The sequence below is a fragment of the Suncus etruscus genome, chromosome 9 (assembly GCF_024139225.1).
Source record: "Suncus etruscus isolate mSunEtr1 chromosome 9, mSunEtr1.pri.cur, whole genome shotgun sequence".
NCBI lineage: Eukaryota > Metazoa > Chordata > Mammalia > Eulipotyphla > Soricidae > Suncus > Suncus etruscus.
Genome location: NC_064856.1, coordinates 27,323,539 through 27,338,118, shown reverse-complemented (window position 1 = coordinate 27,338,118; position 14,580 = coordinate 27,323,539). Strand labels below are relative to the sequence as shown.

The 14,580-nt window shown below is 48.7% G+C and overlaps 1 protein-coding gene across 1 annotated transcript; it reads right to left on the bottom strand.

The window, feature by feature from the left end:
• Positions 1–1,515: 1,515 nt before the first annotated feature.
• Positions 1,516–12,821, bottom strand: CD40 (CD40 molecule). The gene is made up of 9 exons (XM_049780543.1): positions 12,736–12,821; positions 8,152–8,230; positions 7,719–7,844; positions 7,448–7,594; positions 7,035–7,128; positions 4,365–4,426; positions 2,579–2,665; positions 2,392–2,420; positions 1,516–2,088 (listed from the first exon to the last, which is right to left on the bottom strand). The coding sequence occupies exons 1-9, from the start codon at positions 12,784–12,786 to the stop codon at positions 1,921–1,923; spliced, it is 843 nt and encodes a 280-aa protein (XP_049636500.1). The 5' UTR covers positions 12,787–12,821; the 3' UTR covers positions 1,516–1,920.
• Between the last annotated feature and the right edge of the window lie 1,759 nt (positions 12,822–14,580).

The window sequence follows — 14,580 nt, the reverse complement described above, 5'->3', positions numbered from 1 at the left end:
CAAATTTTTAAACTCCCTCCTAGACTTACTTCTCCAGACCAATAGAACCACTGGCAGCAGCCTCTAGCCACAAGGCTCCCAATACCTTTTCTGAGAGGCTCTGACCCTCATTCCAGATGAAGCATCTCCAACGTGGAATTAGTCACCTCCCACCTGCTCTATACACCAGAAGTATCCTCTGCATTTGCTACAGGAAAGAACTAAAAAGCAAAAGTGAACCGAAGAATCTAAGGGGCAGAGTGGGCCTTGTCTGCCCACTGTGGTACCACATATAAAGCAACAAAAGGAGCGTGCTGACTCTAGGTAGCTAAGCACCTCCACTCGCCCCCAAACCACCACTTTGCTCTACTTTCTAAAGCAAATGTCTCCACCTGGTGCATCCAAATGCTTCTTGAGCTCCTCTGGGAAGGCTGCCAGGCCAGGTGCCCCTCTCAGCTCCCAGCTGCCCTCGTCAGGGGCAAACCCTCTCCATGCCCACACTCCCTGGGACACACTGAGGAAAATCAAAGCAGTTTCTTAAGGGGACAAAGATGATGCTGGAGATACCTCGGGTCAGCCACCCTGGGGTGGGTCCATGTGAAGCCGTTTCTTATGTCTGGGTCCTCTCCTGGTCCTGCGGTCTCCCTGCCCACTCCTTTCCCCTCTGCTCCCATTCCATCTGCTGCTCCTCCTGGCTAGGCTCCCCCTCAGTTGGCACAGCAGGAAAAGAGAACAGGATGGTCTATTTTTATCCTGAGATACTGCCACGGGGGAAGGGGCACCATCTGACCCAGAGCAGCCGCTGAAGCAGCTTCTAGAACAGTTGGGAGGTCAGAAGGAGGTGGGACACCCCAGAGGAAGTCATATGTGCATTACAGAGCCACCCGGGCCAGGAGCAGCAGGCTGGACCCGGAGTGGAGCCTTCACAGGGACTCTCTGCCTTGCTGCTGTGTGTCCACAGGCAAATCACTTCCCCTCTCTGGACCACGTTTCCACTCCATTAAGGAGAAAAGGATTACAAGCCTGTCCCAGGCTGTCTCAACAGAAAGCACATTTTGCAAACATAAAGAGCAGACGGAGAAGGGGGGGCGCAGCCTACAGACTTTTCTATTTCTCCTCAGAAAGTGCCTGAACTATGGGCAAGTTAAGCCTGAGAGTAAGTTAAGCAGCTCATGTCACCTCGCATGTCCGCCCCCGCCTTTCTTTTTACATGTTTGGTGGCTTTTTAATTACATAATCATTCTGGGGCTCCACTCTCCTCCTGGAGAAAGAAATTAAACACTGCAGGAAAGCCAGATCTTCCCCCTCCCAGACCCTTTTCCACCCTGAGCTGGGGGCTTTCTCTAGATCCCTCCTTCAACTCACATTTCCAACTCCAGTTGTGTGGATGTAGATGGTTGATCCACAAAAGCACCAAATTTGTTTTGGGGCAGGTCTATCCTTTTGAAAAATTTCTGCACCAGGTCTCTCACACCTCAGCAGGGCCCCCATAACTATGGCCATGTGAGGCTATTTCTCATGGCTGTGCTTTGGAAATCTTATATAAATAGATTTGTTTATTCACCCTGGGGGTGGACAGCGCCATCACTTTCACATGTTTGTGTCATATACACAGTGCTGCCAGGGGCCTCTGTGTGCCTGTCACTGTGCCCCCCGAAGTTGTCTCTGGGCACTAAATCACAGTAGTGGTGGGTTTGGTGGGTGAAACTTCAGCCATTCCACCCCACCCAACTCACACACACACACACACAAATTTTGCCTCCATCTTTCAAAGTAGGTTGGGAGCTTGAGTGGCTACTGGGGCTCAGAAGATGCTTCGTGGGGTGCTTGTGCCAGGGTACCCCTCTCCAATCACAGCAGTGCAGGCAGAGGGGCTGTACCAGGACCAGCCTTGCCCTCCTGCTCTGGGCAGTTTGAAGACTTGCCCACATGCTCTTGGCCTCACAGTCTCTCTTGGACGGAAACGCGGCTCTCCTTGCCGTCCTCCTGAGACACAGGTTGGCACCCAAGTAGCGTCTCCTGCACTGGAGAAATGTCCTCTGACTCCACAGGCTTCTGACCACTCCCAGCCTGACACTGGGTGAGTTCAAAACTCTGAAGCTCGGTGTCCTGGGAAAACAGACTCAAGGTCACCCTACGGCATTTTCCACCCAAGTGTATTCTGGCTCCTTGCCCTTCCCCAGATGAGGGGCCTGGTACAAATGGCACAGGTGCTTCCTGCCCCCTGCTGGCCACACTAGAAGCCAAACAGTTTCCAGAGCAGAGAAAAGCAGTGAATGGGGATGTAGGAGTGATGGTTCCAGTGATTGTGGCCAGGTGTGTGACCCCTGCTCTAAGCAGACTGCCATCAGCCAACAAGTGGACATCTCTTCAGTTTGCCAACACTCTACCCCAGTCCCTGGGTTCACCTACCTCCTCTGGCTTCTTGATTCTCAACTTCCCTAGAAAGAAAGAGAGAGAATTATGTGTTTGTGTGTGCACATGTGTGTGTGTGTGTGTGTCTATGTCTGTATGAGATGATCCAGGTCAGAGACTAGAGTGCCCCAGTTCTCCTGGCCCCTTCCACCCTCTGCCATCCCCTCCCCAGCAGGGGACTCACAGATACAGGCAAGTACTGATATAACAGTGCACAGAACAGCCAACACGATAGGAATTACCACCAGGATTCTTGTCCGATTCTGAACACCTGAAGAAATAGAAACTTCTAGATGGCTGCCCACCCCACCCCAAAAACCGTATCCTCTTGCTAGCCTGAACCCCAAGATTCTTCAGACTTTGAGCTCACTTTCAGCAGACCTTTCAAACATCAGGGCCCCAGCCCTATTAAGGAGAAATAGCTGGCTCTAAGCTGAGGGGTTACCCCCAGTAGTCACTCAGGGATCCAGATGTGGTGATGGTATTGAGACACTATTATGCCAGACATAGCTGCCTGCAAGCCAAGAGTCTCACCTGCTGTATCATCTCTCTCAGGCTCCTAGGACTTTTAAATAAATGTTCCCAACTTTAAAAATTTGAAAGGTTGGGTCAAAGATAATATAGGTTCAATCCCTGACACTATATACGGTTCAATCCCTGACACCATATACAGTCCTCTGAGCCTTGTGAGGAGTGTTTCTGAGCATAGAGCATCACAAGGCATAAAAAGGAAACAGGGAGAAATAGTACAGTGGGTAAGAGGCTTGCCTTGCACATGGCCAACCCAGATTCGATCCTCAGCATCCCATACTTAGCAAAGCTAGGTTGAGGAAGGAAGGAAGGAAGGAAGGAAGGAAGGAAGGAAGGAAGGAAGGAAGGAAGGAAGGAAGGAAGGAAGGAAGGAAGGAAGGAAGGAAGGAAGGAAGGAAGGAAGGAAGGAAGGAAGGGGAGGGAGGAAGGAAGGGGAGGGAGGGAGGAAGGAAGGGGAGGGAGGAAGGAAGGAAGGGGAGGGAGGAAGGAAGGAAGGGGAGGGAGGGGAGGGAGGGAGGAAAGGAGGGAAGGAGGAGGGAGGAAGGAAAAAAGAAAGGAAAAAAGGAAGGAAGCAAAGCTAGGTTGAGGAAGGAAGGAAGGAAGGAAGGAAGGAAGGAAGGAAGGAAGGAAGGAAGGAAGGAAGGAAGGAAGGAAGGAAGGAAGGAAGGAAGGAAGGAAGGAAGGAAGGAAGGAAGGAAGGAAAGGAAGAAGGGAGGGAAGGAGGGATGGAGGGAGGGAGAAAGAAAAAAGGAAGGAAAGAAGGAAGGAGAAGGAAGGAAGGAGGGAGGGAGAGGGAGGGAGGGAGGAAGGAAAGAAGGAAGGAAGGAAGGGAGGGAGGAAGGAAAGAAGGAAGGAAGGAAGGAAGGAAGGAAGGAAGGAAGGAAGGAAGGAAGGAAGGAAGGAAGGAAGGAAGGAAGGAAGGAAGGAAGGAAGGAAGGAAGGATTAAGAAAAAGATGTTTTCTCTGACCCGCAACTCTTCCTGTCTTTAATACAATCTGTCTGAAATGGTGTATCATGGTGACAATCTGATTCATCCATTCCACCCCACCCAACAGAGGCTATGGGAGAAGCATCTCACCATGCTGTTCCTTAAAATGTGGGAAGCAGGGGGTACAGAGGCTACAGCCCAAAAGCATAGCACACATAGCCCCACAACTGGTCACTTCCTTACAAAGCTGCTCTGATAATTCCATTGTACAGAGAGAGAGAGTGACCAAGCTCAGAGAGGGACAGTGATGCCTTGGCTGCAAGAGACATAGCTGAGCTGGGCTGCACAGCCCAAACCTCTCTGCATTCCCCTCCTCCTTGCCCCACCATCTGTGTTCCTGTGTACCTCAGTGTCCCTCTGCTCCATCCCCACATCTCTCTCTCTCAACACACACACACACACACACACACACACACACACACACACACAAAACCAGCCTCCAGGACTCACCACAGCGGACATCTGTCACATTTGTCCCTGCTCGAATCTCCACCAGGCCTTGGGTCTCGCAGCTGCAACCAGACAAGCACACAAACAAAAAAAAGACACTAGGTTCCCAGAAGTGAAAGATATTTCCAGCCACCAATCAACACATTTAACAAGCCAGAGAACTGTACTCTTCAGGGGGCCATAGGGATAGTACAGCAGGTAGGGCAATTGCCTTCCACACTGCCAAGCTGGGTTTGATACTCAGCATCCCATATGGTCCGCTGAGCACAGCCAGGAGTAATTCCTAAGTGCAGACCAAGAGTAACCTCTGAATCGCTGGATGTGGCCTAAAAACAAACAAAAGAGAGTCCCATGCCCCAGTGAGTTGGTAATTATAAAAATAAAATAGAGACTGTTTTGAGCATAAAAGAAAAAAAAGGTTCGTCTTGAAGGGATAATACTAGTTGTCTTTGAGGTGTGCCAAGCTTTGTGAAATAGGCTGGTGAAAATAGAGACTTTCAGAAAAAAATAGGCAAAATCCACCAGGAGAATCTAGGAAGAAAGATGAGGAGCGTTTTGGGTGGGTTTTCCATCTCAGCACTAGAATACAAGGACCCCAGACTCTAGGAGAAAGGGCACCCTGTATATAGTGCATAGAGCAATATGCCTGGCCTCTGCCAAGAACGTCCTCCAGCCTACTATGACAGCTCATATGTCTCTTAGACTTTAGCAGAGATACCCTGTGAAGACAATGGTCAAGTAAGAAATTGTTACTTGTCAAGGGTGATCCACCAGGACTTTCTGAGTAGGCTCCAAGAATGACCTGTGGGGTGCAGCAGTGCTTTATGGTACTTGGATTTAGAAGGAGAAGCATCCAGAAGTGATAAGGAACTTGGGGAAAGTGATCTTTGAAGGCAGATGACAGGTAATCAGGCAAGATGGTTTTCTCTAAACTGCTGATTTCTCAGGAGAAATCAAGGCACAGTGTGTGGCCCAGAGATCCTGATGGGAGTAAAAATCTAAAACTCTGAGGCCCTAGCCTCAGGGGTTCCAGAAGACAAGGCAGATAAAGACAAGGCAGGGAAACTTGCTCTGCATAGAGGAAGAAGCCCAGCTGCCATGGAAGCACATGGATAAACCTATTTGCTTAGGCTTTCAAAACACATGTAGCCACCTACTCCTCAGGCCTCAGGAGGTGAATAATGTTCCTTCTCATTTTCCAAGGAGGACACCAAGGCTCAAAGCAATGAGAACCTCCTGCTCCCAGGGGGCTGAGGCCTTTCCTGGCTGCAGGGAGATCAGAATTCAAGGCTCTGGTTCAGCATCACTAAGAGACTTCCAGTTCCCAATCACAATTATTAGTAAAGGTTTTTTGGATAAATTTTCAGCACAGCAGGTGCTATTAGAGGCTGAAAGGATGAACCAGGGGAGGGAAAACAAATGACCAAGTCTACATTTAAGGAGTTGAGATCCACTGAAGAAAGGCAGATAGAAAACAAAGATGAAGAGCTAAAGAGCTAAAGACAGAGAACATAGGGTAAGGCACTTGACTTTCATATGCCCAACCAGGGTTCAATACCTGGAATACCATATAGTTACCCCAAGCACCTCCAGGAGTAATTTCTGAGTGCAGAGCCAAAAGTAGCCTTAATAAAAAAAAAAAAGATGAAAGGTCATTATATGCTATATTCTGTGTTTTCTGACACAGAGGACCACCAGGGACATGCAAAGACACAGCAACTGCCTCTGGAAGAACAGGGTGGCAGAGACTCCACCATAGGTCCTTTGTGTCTTCTGTGTCACCTGCCTTTTGCCTGTGTTTCATTTGGTGGCCTCCCAAGTAGTGCTCAGGGAGCTCCAGAGTCCAAAAGCAATTGCTGAAAGCTCACTTAAGCAGGAGAATGGAGAACTCAAAGGGGGAAACTAGAAGCAGCTGGAGGCCTGCAAGGAGGCCAAGCATTACTGAGACCACAGTGATGGGACCCGCAAGAAGAGTTCCCCAACAGTGAGAAGGAAAGGAACTCTGGCCTCTGGCCTCTGATGTGGAAATGGAATGAATGTACCCAGCTTAAAGGTGCCCTTAATGAGGTGAAAGAATAATATAGGGAAGACTGCTTCAAATGGATAGAACCCAAGATGTCTGAGGCATACATGGGAGGAGAGAACCCCAGCAGGTAGATATGAGCATCTGGGAGGTGAGACAAAATGAAGGGAGTCATGACCTGTGGAGGAAAGATCACATAAGGAAAACAGGAGTGGAAGCTGTGGATATGGTTGGGATAGGTGAGTGACCAAACAGAAGAATCTGGCAGAGAAGAGAAGGAGGGAGCTGGAGCAATAGCACAGCGGGTAGGGTGTTTGGCTTGCACACAGCCAACCTGAGTTCCATCCCCAGCATTCCAGATGGTCCCCCGAGCTCACCAGGAGTGATTCCCAAGTGCAGAGCCAGGAGTAACCCCTAAACACTTCCTGGTGTGCCCCCCCATAAAAGAAAGGGAGGAAACAGATGCTACAGGGAGATGGGGAGAGTCCCAGGCACATTGGCTGTTCTGCATGTGTGTGTGTGTGTGTGTGTGTGTGTGTATGTGTGTGTGTGTGTGTGTGTGTGTATGAGGGGAGATGGGGTGCGAGAGCAGAGTCTGAATCCTAGCATTTCCAAGTTCAGGAAACACAGGGGAAGAATCATGATACCTTGTCCAAGGACGGCATTTGTCAAGAGCAGATGACACATTGGAGAAGAAGCCAACGGGGCAGCCTTCGCAGATGGTGTCCAAAACCCCAGTAGCTATGAAGGAGGGGATATTAGTCAGCACAGCAGTCACCCCACCTAGCTCTCTGGGGACCCAATGGAAAGGCAGCAAGAGTGTCCTGCCTTAGGTATGCTTCCTCTGTGCAGACTCCTCCCAAAGACTGGGATCCCTGGAAAGGCTTTTCTTCTCAAGTTAGGCATCCAAAGTGAGGGACCCAAGGCAAATTAGTGGCTCCATCCACTCACTCTAGTGGATGCCCATGGTGACTTGCTTCATTCTGCCCATTTCTGGCTGGAGTGCCACTGTTCAGCCCCTTTCCTGCCCCTTAAGCTAGACCCTGGATAAGTGGCTTACCCATCTGCTTGACTCCAAAACCTGGGGCACACAGGCTATGTGGGATACAGCTTTCACAGGCCTTGTTGGCACAGTGCTGGCCCTCAATACACGTGCAAGTCGTGTCTGTTTCTGCCGTCCCCTCCTCCAGGATCCGGAGCCCTAGGTCTGAGCAGAAACAGGAAGGAAGGACTGGAAGCAATGGCCAGCTGCAGGCTACACTCTTCTTGCCCTTTTTAGTGTCCCTCCTAAAGCATTTCCACCAAGTCCCCCACCCCATCAGTGCACATACTATGGTCACAGTATTGATGCTGGTGGCAGCGTGGCTCTCTGTTCCAGGTGTCCAGAAATTCATCTCGACCACAAGAAGTACATTCAGTGCTGGCGGCCTCCGAGCAGTCCTTCACCAGTTTCTTTCCTGGAAAACATCAGGAACTGAGGCACTCGGGAGATTCTATGATTCAGACACTTACTGCAAACAAATAAGACTGGCCAGTCGGCAGGAGATGCCAAGATGAGCATCTCAGACCTTCCTGGCCTCAGCCAGACCTTTGGGCTGGCTAGGCAGAGGGAACCCATCATTGTCTCACAGCAGGGCAAAGAGGGTCCCAAGGGGTAGTGGGTTAGACTCCAGTTCACCACGGACACATGTTGGGGAGGGGGTTTAGCATTAATCAGTAAAACCCAGAGAAGTCTCCCTCTGGGGCTAAAGGTCAGCATCTCACCTGGCTGGCACAAATCACAGCACTGACTGTTTATTGAGTACTGGTTTTCTTTGCATGCAGTAAGTGATTCTGGGTGGACCTGAAAACAGAATTGGGTGGCTTGAAGGGAACTGAATGTCTCTTTTATACAGCCTACTTGCCAGGACAAAGATGAGAAGAAGTTAAGTGGAAATCCAAGGCAGAAAAACAGAGCCTGCAGATAACTCGGTGTGTGTTTTAACTAAACTGCCAACTGATGTGATCAAAAACAAAACAAAACAAGACACCCAGTGGATCATTCTGGTGTTTTTCAAAGGGATTGTACCATAATAATTCCCAGAGCACCTTCCAGGGTCATTCCTGAGCACAGATACAGACACAAACAAAGACACACACACACACACACACACACACACACACACACACACACCCTTTTGGCTCGCCTCCTGAGTCTTTCCTCTTCCCAGAGACCCAAAAGCTCGTGAGGACTCATTCCCTCCCAGGGTTGAAGCTGGCTGGCTTCAGTTGGCCCTCGGCCTAGCTGGGGCTATATTTAGCACCACCTCTTCCTTTCTTCTGCTCTCGCCTCCCTTCCCTTCTCCAAACCTCATCATGTTCTCTCTTTCTCTCTCTCCAGCGCCTCGTCATCTGACCCCACCCGCACATCCAGCCTGTAGAAGCCAGGAGGATGAAGTCCAACTCTCTCACTTTACACAAGATGCTGATGAGACAGAGCCAAGGCAGCTGGCAAACTTGCCCAGGGTCACACAGTGATAAAATCAGAATGAGAACCAGGGTCTCAATAGCCTTTCTATCACTGTGGACTTCATCTGCACTATTTTTTCCTGCTTCTGAAACCACCCATCATTTAATCATGTCATTTCAACATGACTTCTTGTTCATGTTTCAACTTTTTTCTTTTTTTTTTTTTTGCTGTGTGAGGATTGAATCTCATGCATGTAAGGAATGCACTTTGCTGCTGAGACATGTTTATTTTCAACCTAAGCCTATGTCATGGCTGTGATAGAAAAGCAGTATCACTTCTCATTAATGAGGCAACTCCAAAAATAAATTAGAAACAACGTGACAGTATTATACCCTCTGCTGCTTGCTTTACTCATAAAGCCTTCACCTTGGCCCCGCTCTTGATTTTTATTTAAAAAGAACTGTCTTGGCAGTTAAAAAGATAGTATAGCAGGTGGGGCACTTGCCTTGCACATGGCCAACCCGGGTTTGATACCCAGCACCCCATATGATCTCGCAAGCCACACAGTAGTAATCCCTGAGTGAAAGCGTGGAGTAAACCCTGAGCATCACCAGGTGGGGCTCCTCCCCCTCTTCAAAAAAGAAAAAAGAAAAACGATTAGGGACTAGGGTGATGACTCCAAAGACTGGAGCACATGCTTTGTATATGAGATTCACCTTGGGTTTGATTTCAAGATTCCCCAAGCACCCAGTAGGTGCTTCCCATCCAGCACTTTGGATTGTGGTCCAATTACCAAAATTACTTTGATTTCACTTAAAGAAGAGGAGTAGGGTTGGAACAATAGTACAGTAGAAAGTGTTTGCCTTACACACACGGCCAACTGGGGTTTGATCCCTGATACCTCATATGGTCCCCTGAGCACCACCAGGAATGTCCCTGTAGTAAGGAGGAAAAGCCAGGAGTAAACTCTCAGTACTGTCAATGTGGGGTTAAAAAAAAAAACCATAAAAGGGAAGATTAGGGGACTCCACAATGATAAAACAAACAAACAAACAAACAATAGGAATAGTGAGCACTGAAGAAGTATTTACTGTGTATTCTAGGACCAGGAACCTTTTCCTTGAAAAATAAAGATTTTTCTGAGGCCGGAGAGATAGCATGGAGATAAGGTGTTTGCCTTGCATGCAGAAGGTCAGTGGTTCGAATCCCGGCATCCCATATGGTCCCCAAACCTGCCAGGAGCAATTTCTGAGCATAGAGCCAGGAGTAAACCCTGAGCACTGCTGGGTGTGACCCAATAGAAAAAGAAAAGAAAGAAAAATAAAGATTTTCAGCAGAGCTGCCAAGTGAATGGGTGTCGCTTAGATATTCCTTGTGCTCCCTAAAGTCATCCCACACTGAGATGACCAAACAAGACGCCAGACGCGACTTCAGACACTCAATAGTCACTCTCTCTCTCTCTCTCTCTCTCTCTCTCTCTCTCTCTCTCTCTCTCTCTCTCTCTCTCTCTCTCTCTCTCTCTCTCTCTCTTCCCCCCCCCAACAACTCCCACAGGAGAGCAGGCTGAGAGAAAAAGAAAGTGTGTGCAGGTGTGACTGGGCAGTGCCTGGAACTTAGCAGCAGCTCATTCACAGTCTGTCCATTATCATACCTGTGAGGAACTGGCTGACTAGTCAGGGGCTCTCATCCATCTCAGGATTAAACTACAGAAATGGTCTTACCCAAAAGAGGAAAGAAGAAATTACACACACATGCACACATGTGAGTGCATGCTCACACCTTGCACATGTATGCACACTCACATATAAGCACATACATGTAGGTGCACATGCAGCCATGCTTGTAACATTCACATGCACAAGTACTCATGAACATGTGTGAACAATACATACAGACATACGCACACAAAATTACATACAACAGACACAGCACAGCACACGACCCCGTGAACTTTTTCCCTGCAACTCTGTACACTGTCTCACCACATGCAAAAGGCCTCAATCAGTATCTTCTCAGACACAAAATAAATACAAAGCCCATCTCTCCCCAACTCCCACTCCAAAGCTCCTGTCCTCCAGATCATACCAACGAGCTCTGAACCACAAATTCTCCAGCTCTTTGAGAAGCCCACACAGAAATCAGGCAGGCACAGATTGGTTTAGGTTTCCCCTAAGCCTCAGTTTCATTTCTGTACAATAGGGAGTTGAGAGAAAGCAGACTGAAAACCTATAAGACAGACTAAGAACACACATGTTGCCTAGTTATGATACCTACAAGCTCTCAGTAAATAGCCCATTTCCTTTTACGTTTCTCTCTCTTTCTCTCTCTCTTTCTTTCTTTCGTTTTTTGGTCTTTGAGCCACACCCGCTTGTGCTCAGGGGTTACTCCTGGCTCTGTGCTCAGAAATTGCTTCTGGCAGACTTGGGGGACCATATGGGATGCTGGGGATAGACACTGAGTTCATCCTGGGTCAGCCACGTGCAAGGCAAACGCCCTACCTCTGTGTTAGCCTTGCCCCCAGATAGCTCATTTCAATCCAGTCACAGCCTGGTCTCTACAAGGAACCAAAATTAGGGGAATGCATTTAGGAACCTGCAGGCCACCCTGCAGGTGGAGCCTCTGGCTCTTCCATTCCTTCCCACTAGAGCCCTCTCCTCCCAGGCTCCACCCTCTTCCTGCCTCCCTTCTCCCAGAGACATTGGCTTAAAGTGAAAATGAAAGCTTGGGACCCAAACAGCTTCCCTAATTTCCTTCTATTTCCCTTGCTATTGAACACACACACACACACAAACACACACACAAACACACACACAAACACACACACACACACACAAACACCTTATAGGCTATTCACGCACACACACATATACCCCTTGCAGGCTATTCACACACACACACACACACACACACACACACACACACACACACCTTATAGGCTATTCACGCACACACCTTACAGGTTATTCACACACACACACACACACACACACACACACACACCTTACAGGCTATTCCTATCCAGAATGTATAGCTGGAGAAAGGAGGGGGAAGCTGGAGAGGCGAGAAGCAGGTAATCAGATAGATACTCAGATAGGTACAGGGGGATTCCGGCATCCAAAATGAGGAACTATGAGAATATATTTCAGCAAAAAGTGAGTCAAGTGTAGGCTTCTGAAAATCCCGGAGACATGCTCTGTTGACCGTGTCTGGGCCTTTCTGGTGCCTGGAAACACCCTCACCCTGGTCCCCCCTCAAAGCTGATCCCTTCACTCTGCCTGAGTCCTATCAACTGTTTCAGGAGTTTCCAGGGCTAGAGACACAGTGTGCCTTAGGGATTCCTCTACTGGATCATCAACAACCTGGGGATAGACAGGGTTACTAAGCGCCTTTTTGGAGAAGCATCTGTAAGTCTGCCCCCACTTCTTGTTACCATTAGATGTACAGCGAGAGGGGAAGCGGGAGCTGGAGAGGAGACGATAACCACGCACACAGGCAGGCTCTGTCCCCAATGGGAAAGAGACAGACAGGAAATCCCTCAGTCCTGCGCCTTGCAAGACCGGCTTCCCTTACAGCTCCTAAAACTCCACACTGGTCAGCCTCCAGAAGCCAAACTTAGACTTCAAGTTCATACCCACAAAAGGCAGGGGGTTCCCTAAACATCAGACCCATCGGTGCAAAGTGGGCACGTTTTCTCACTGCAGTCCCCACCTGGAAGAAAAGAAAGGCTAGTCCACCTCGGTCTCACAGAATCTGGGCTACCTTGCCCAGCTCCTAAATATCTTCTCACCCCCTCCAAGTCACCTGGGGAGGAAGGCATCCCGTCCCGAGTCTTGATCTCTTCCCACGCCCTTCTTTCAAATCCCCAAATTCCCCACAGGGTAAGGGCAGTAACAACTCACAGTGGTCAAAAAGCAGCCCCAGAAGAGACCCTGCAAAAGCAGTCGAACCATGGCGAGGAGAGAAGAATCAGGCGGCGGGAGCAGAACGCGTGGGACCCGCCACCACTAACTCCACTGCCCCGGCCCCAGGCCCTGCCCAGAAAAGAGGCGTGGCCTTAAGGACCCAATAGCACCCTGCACCGCTTGGGGGCCGAGCTCCGGCCACTCTGGGCCCAGGGATTCCCCCAGGACCTTCCCAGTAGTCTGATCCTCCCCTCGGGAATGTTAGGGGACAGCTCTGAGAGGCTGCCGAGGTGTAGTCCCAGGGAAAGCCTTTCCTCCTCTGCATCCCTGGCGCTGTGAAAATCAAGCTGGAGGAAGAGAGGAGGCAGGTCCCTTCCAGAATTGGAGGCAAAGGGAGGGTAAAAGAGAACCCCGTGCATACTGAGAAGGCATTCTCAGGACCTCAGCGTTTCTCCTTGACACCTCTGGGAATTCCTTGCAGAACCGAAAGAGTCCCCCCGCCGAGGATGGGGAGCCTAAGGAAGTTCCCAATGCCCCAGAAAAGGGGAAGGTGTCCTCTGGGTTATGGGGAGGAAGAAGTCTGGGGAGCCGTTTCAAGGAAAAAAGTTTCCCAATTTAGTTTCACTCTCTTTCAAAGGAAACACCCTCTTGTAGGCGCTGCATCCCAGGCTCACCATCCATCCGCCCATCTGTATATGCATCTGTGCATCCGTGGTTTCACATTAGATTCTGTAACTTCTCAGTCCCTATTCAGTGCCTGGGCAGAGGTACTTAAAAGTACACCAGTTTTTGGTGGATTCTAAGACCCCTTGAGACTCTCAAGAGACTTGACACTCTCCCAGGTACACATATTTTTTAAATTCTACGTCACTTTTATTGAAAAGATTTATGTAAAGAATATATATTCACTCATATGTTCATAAAAGCATTATTCATAATAGATATAACATGGGAAAATCTGAATGTCTGAATCTTCAGGTTACTGGATAAGGAAGTTGTGATATACATACTCAATAGAAATTAACAATAGCCTAGAAAAAGAAACAAAACCTTTTTTATGTGGCAATAAAAATGGTGACTTGAGGTGAGCATGCTAAGCAAAATAAATCGCAAATTGAAAAACAATTGCCAGATGGTTTATCCCATAGTAAAATATTATGAAAATAAAGTAAATTGGGGCCGGAGAGATAGCATGAAGGTAGAGCATTTGCCTTCCATGCAGAAGGATGGTGGTTCGAATCCCAGCATCCCATAGGGTCCCCCGAGCCTGCCAGGAGTAATTTCTGAGCCTAGAGCCAGGAGTAACCCCTGAGCGCTGCCAGGTGTGAACCAAAATTAAAAAAAGTAAATGAGCTGAAAAAAATAAAGTAAAAATAACTCTGAAATATATGATTACCAGAGGTGACGAGATGGCAGATGAGATACTGAAAGAATGGTCCAGGGAGATAATCTATTAATAATGTGGCCATACATGGTCGATGGGATACACTCTGGGAACCCAGGTGCACATTTTCATGCTTCAGGTCCTCTTGCTGTTCTTGAAACTGAAGTTAGCTCTCTCTGTGCTGTCACTCCCAACACCTGGTCTCTGTGCCAGGTTCTGCCTGGGTTCCCTTAAGCTTCAATGTTCTGCCAGTCACTTACTTCGCAATCAGACAAGTTGGATCCCCAGAATCTCATATGGTTGTCCCCTGAGCCTGTCAGCAGTAATTCCTGAGCATTGCTCGGGTGGCCCAAATAAGAAAGAAAAAAAGAAAAAGAAACCTCAGCAACTTAAACTTGAGATTAGTTGAAGTCAAAACTCCAAACATTTTGTAAGGAAAAACTGACAGAACTTAACAA

Bases quoted from the DNA above. Each gene is read 5' to 3' on its own strand.
- CD40 (XM_049780543.1), bottom strand. From the start codon at position 12,786: ATGGTTCGACTGCTTTTGCAGGGTCTCTTCTGGGGCTGCTTTTTGACC. The intron at 7,595-7,718 runs GTATGTGCACTG...GTTTCTGCTCAG, and splicing joins GCATCAATACTGTGACCATA to ACCTAGGGCTCCGGATCCTG. The intron at 2,666-4,364 runs GTGAGTCCTGGA...CTATTTCTTCAG, and splicing joins TGTGACAGATGTCCGCTGTG to GTGTTCAGAATCGGACAAGA.